The sequence below is a fragment of the Penaeus vannamei genome, chromosome 32 (assembly GCF_042767895.1).
Source record: "Penaeus vannamei isolate JL-2024 chromosome 32, ASM4276789v1, whole genome shotgun sequence".
NCBI lineage: Eukaryota > Metazoa > Arthropoda > Malacostraca > Decapoda > Penaeidae > Penaeus > Penaeus vannamei.
In genome coordinates this window covers 28,528,730-28,533,729 of record NC_091580.1, presented here as the reverse complement: position 1 = coordinate 28,533,729, position 5,000 = coordinate 28,528,730, and the positions used below count along the sequence as shown (strand labels likewise).

The 5,000-nt window shown below is 51.5% G+C and overlaps 1 protein-coding gene across 1 annotated transcript; it reads left to right on the top strand.

Moving 5' to 3' along the window:
- Positions 1-898: 898 nt before the first annotated feature.
- On the top strand, positions 899-3,158 carry LOC113829039 (uncharacterized). Its single transcript, XM_070144561.1, has one exon. It carries the CDS (start codon positions 968-970, stop codon positions 1,811-1,813), a length of 846 nt encoding a protein of 281 aa, XP_070000662.1. The 5' UTR covers positions 899-967; the 3' UTR covers positions 1,814-3,158.
- Positions 3,159-5,000: the final 1,842 nt, after the last annotated feature.

Sequence of the window (5,000 nt, the reverse complement as noted above, 5' to 3'; positions counted from 1 at the left end):
ATTAGACCGATAAAAAATATAGAAAAGTCCCTTAATGAAGAAGAGGAAGGAAAAAAGTACGCTTTTTGTCACTTTCGTAGCCAAATAGGTATGTATTTTCCCGGGTATATCTTTCCGTACATTTACATGCGGAGTTTATATAAGAACGGCTTAGTTGTACGGCTGTATGTCGTTTTTTCATCGGTCTTTTTTTTCTCCTTATTTTTTACCAATCCCTTTCTCCCTCTCCCTTTCTCTCTGTCTGTCTGTCTGCCTGTCTATCTGTCTGTCTCTCTCTCAACCTCTCCTTTTCTTCTCTTTCGCATTATTGTCACTTCCTCCCTCACATTGTCTTTCTATGCCTTCCCTCGCATTCCATCGGCACTTCCTCTCTCACTCCCATTCTGTCTGTGTATGTTTGCATCCAATCTCTGTCTCTTTGTCAGTTCATTATGCACTAAGGTAATTTGCACAGCAACTAAAGCCAGTGATGACTCAGCATACGAGCTCTGCCATGATATCCAAGACAGAACCTCTATCCATTTTACGATTTAACTGATTGAGATATCCTTAGGCATAGCTTATAGAAGTTTTGAGTATAGATTCCACTCGGCATAGGCTAGATAATCTGGTTGTAGATTGGGAATAAGTGCGCAGAGGCTGAAAAGGCGACGCGTGTGATATTTCACGGCTTTGAATAGCCAATACCTCGTTAAGACTTTCTTGTCGCGTTCTTTTGGTTTCGGTAATTATAGGGAAACGTTTAGACGCATACTCGTTCTGCCGAAGACCCTCAAAACATTCTCCTGATTACAGGCATATGATTGAAAGCCTTCAATGCCTTCTGGAGGCGTTGGTCCAACCATATAAGCCCCGAATGCGGCAGTGGTTCGTCAGGCAGCCTGCCAGCACCGTCCAGACATCCAGCGAGCAGCGGCCCTCCTCTGGCTCTTCCACCTGACGTCCACGCCGCCGCCCCAACTCCACCATGATCTTACACTTTGCCTTGGTCATTGCATCTATTTTCTGCAACGTCGCAGCTGCCACGGATGCGCGCCTCGTGAACAGCTCAGAGCAGCGCCACCGGGAGCTCTCTCCGTACGGGCTGCCATACTGGTGGCTCCTCAACTCTGCGCTCTCCCTCCCTCAGGAGCGCCTCGACCAGCCCTCCTCGTCCCTGCGGAAAATAGATGAAGCCCAAGACGACGTGTCCGACCAAGACCTCTCTGTCCTCTCCCTCATGCTGCCGACCGAAGACCTGCGAGAGAAGAACGTGTCTATGCTCCCGCTGTCCTCCCCGAGCTACCTGGCCAAGCGATCCCGGCGGTGCGGAACCAAGGGGCGAGGTCGCTGCCGTCGGGGCGAGGTCACCGTCATCCCAGCCGCCCAGGTGAGCGAGGGCTGGAAGAACGACTACGCAGCGCTGCCGGAGGTCATGGTCGAGCTCTCCCAGAAGCAGGCGGAGGAGACCGCGTGCAAGGGCATGTCCGTGCAGCTGTTCCGCGTGGACCTGAGCGAGCACTTCCTCGAGCCTCTGTGGGTGCGCGACACAGTCCACCTGGGCATGTGCCCCTCCAAGCTGCAGATGCGGGAACTCGGAAGCAACGTGATGCCCCCGAGGGTCGTCGAGACCAAGTGCCTGTGCCAGCAAGAGTCTTGCTCCAACCTCGGCGGCGATTTCCGGTGCCAGGCGGTGAAGAAGTCCATCTCGACCTGGGTGCGCCTCGAGGAGAACAAGTACATCCCGTCTCAGGAGCTGGTGACGATAGGCTGCGTGTGCGTGCAGAGAGCGAGTCCAGAGGGCAAGTACGCTAAGCCGGCTCTCCTTTCTTAGTCAGTGACAACTTCGCTTTCCCTTTGCCGGAGTCCCCACTGTAATGGACCGATGCTGTACCGTTCCAATTATCCCCTTAAATATATCATCAGTTACTCTACCATATTGTTTTCTCAGTCCAATACAAGTGCAGTATTTATGTCATCCCGTCCAAATATAGATGACTGTCACTTATCGTTTATTGTAATTAACATTCCACTTTAAAGTCACGCCAGAGACACGTCCCATAAGTCGACTTTCTTGCCAGTAACCCGTCCAGCTAGTGAATAGTTAATTAGTCACCTGCCTGTTCAGCCACCATCTCCGGCGGTAAATTGCCTGATCAACAGATGGCAGCACCGTAAGCTAAGAACTCAAGTCCGACTAAAAGCTGAACAATCCACTTCAGATGCACAAAGGAGCGCAGGGAGGATATAGAAACAACAGAAATACTCGCAGTGTTGATAAGAAGACAGAAAAGCGTTCTCCCGAAGCACAGCGGAGACCGCGAGAGCCCGAGTCGCAGGCGAGCCAGGCGGGCGTGAGCTGCGGCCTCCCCTCGGCGCGACGCCCCCGCTCGAGGAGGGCGAAGGGTGGTGCGGAAGGAAGGCCCAAGACCTGGTCGTGAAGCAGAGGGAACGAGGCCGCTCCGCAGGGCGTCAGGACAGGTCGGAGGGCGACAGAACAGCCCAGAACAGCGTAGAACAGAACCCCAGAGAAAGTGCGATGACAGTGTGCCATAAGCAGGGGGAGTTAGGTCAGTGCAAGAGGCTGGTTCAGGCGGAAGCGACGGCGCTCTCGAGAGGGTGATTGCGCGGGGTCAGCAACTGCAAGGCGCGCGGCCCTTGGAGGTCCAAGTGCATTTTGAGTCGGAGGTAATATTCAAAATTGCTTCAAGTGTCTCATTCCTATTTATATGATTTCGTATTTTTATTATGATCATTGCTAACGCCATTACTGTTATCAGTACCATAATTATTATCATCATTAGGATTATCGTTATCAGTATTACCGCCGTTATCATTCTTATAATCACCATTATTATAGTTTCATCTTTATGCCCGTTACTGCCGTCGGTTCCCAACCCTCTCCCTCGATTGCGTCATCACCCGGCGACGATCCTCTCTGGCTGCCGTCACCGCCTGGTTCTTCCGCTGGACCTTTTCCCTCGCGCTCCCCCTCCCGCAGGATGGAGCCGCCTCTCCTGGGCCTCCTGGGCGAGGGACACGGCCGGATGTCCCTGCGCGGAGGGCGGGGCTTGCGTCAAAGGGGCGTGAGGGGATCCGGAAGAGGGTGAGGCTGGCGAGGTGTGGCGCCGCCCCTGCCATCCACACCACTCCTCTCGCGCCGCTATTGTTTTCCATAACTGTGCATGTACGTATACATACATACATGCATACATACATACGTAAATTCATATATATATATATATATATATATATATATATATATATATATATATATATATATATATATATAACATATACATACATACATACGTACGCACGCATTTTTTTCTTTTTTTCTATACACACACAATTATGTATATAATCACGTAAGCATCTGTGTGCTTACACGCACACACACACGTGCATGTATGAGTGTGCATACTCGTATGCACATTCATACATCATTCTGGTACCACTGACTTGTATCATTTATATGGTGTTAGAAATCGATGAACCTGACGATTTGTTTGTATCTTTAGGTATGAAATATCTAGGAACCTTTTATGTTCTTGTCAAAGCGCAGCAAATGTTCTGCTCTTGGATATGTTCATTTTCAGTCTGCTCTAACTCGGCAATCCTTGTGAGGGAAGGGAGGCGCTCGCGGCCACCACGCGAGAAGGGCGGCCTCGGGAGACGCCAAGTGCTAAGTGGTTAAGTGTTCAGCCAAGTGTTCCTCGGGCTCGCCTTGCCGGGGGGGGGGGGGGGGCGGTCACACCACGCAGGGGCACGCGCTCACCCTGCCTGACCTCGTGGCACGCGCTCACCCTGCCTGACCTCGTGGCACGCGCTCACCCTGCCTGACCTCGTGGCTGACGACCTTCCGTCCGATCTGTGCTCCTTATGTCTCTCGCGATTTAGGACCAAACTGCTGTGCTTTCCACTGTAACACCTGTTGTACTGTAATGGATAGCCGCTCCAGGCTTTGTGACTTTCCTCATGATTAAAGCAATGACTGAAGAGGTCGAGTTTCCTTACCATGATTTAGATGTGATTTGGATGGTTGTTCATGTGCACATTAAGCATAACTGGGAGATAATCATATGTGTACTTACACGTATCTATATATGCAAATCTGTATCTGTATCCATATCTATCTATGTATCTGTCTATATATGGATATATATGTTTATATTTATGTAGGTATACAAATATGTATATATGTATGTTTGTATGTATATGTGCATACATACATACATATATATATATATATATATATATATATATATATATATATATATATATATATATATATATATATATATATATATATATATATATATATGTGTGTGTGTGTGTGTGTGTGTGTGTGTGTGTGTGTGTGTGTGTATATAAAGAGAGAGAGAGAGAGAGAGAGAGAGAGAGAGAGAAAGAGAGAGAGAGAGAGAGAGAGAGAGAGAGAGAGAGAGAGAGAGAGAGAGAGAGAGAGAGAGAGAGAGAGAGATTTATTACCGCCCGTACACACGCATACGCGCGTGCACATGTATCCTCGCACACACACCCCAACGCGACACTCCGGGCGGCCTGAGCATCCGCGCCCTCACACCTCGCGTACCACAGCACAGCTTTACTTTGTACCCATCCGCTCTCGCCGCCCTCGGCCCCTCCCTCGGCCCCTCCTCCCGGCCCTGGCTACGCCCATCCTCGCCCCTCTCGCCCATCCCCCGCCCATCCTCGCCCCTCTCGCCCATCCCCCGCCCACCCGCTCCCCTCCCGCCCATCCCCCGCCCATCCGTTCCCCTCTCGGCCACCCCCGCCCACCCGCTCCCCTCCTCCTCCTCGTCTATCCATGGCGACCTCTACCCCCCCCCCCCCCCCCGCCACTCAGTGTCTGCCCCTTGCCTCCTGGTTCCGCCCATACCCGCCCGTGCCTTCGCTTACCCCTTGTCCTTCCACCCCACTTCCGCCCACCACCCCTCGTCCACCACCCCCACCCACCCTTTCCTCCCCAACCGCCGCCTATCCCCCTCCCCCCTGCCTTT

What these genes read in the sequence shown, in the direction of transcription:
- LOC113829039 (XM_070144561.1), top strand. Translation starts at nt 968, where the DNA reads ATGATCTTACACTTTGCCTTGGTCATTGCATCTATTTTCTGCAACGTC.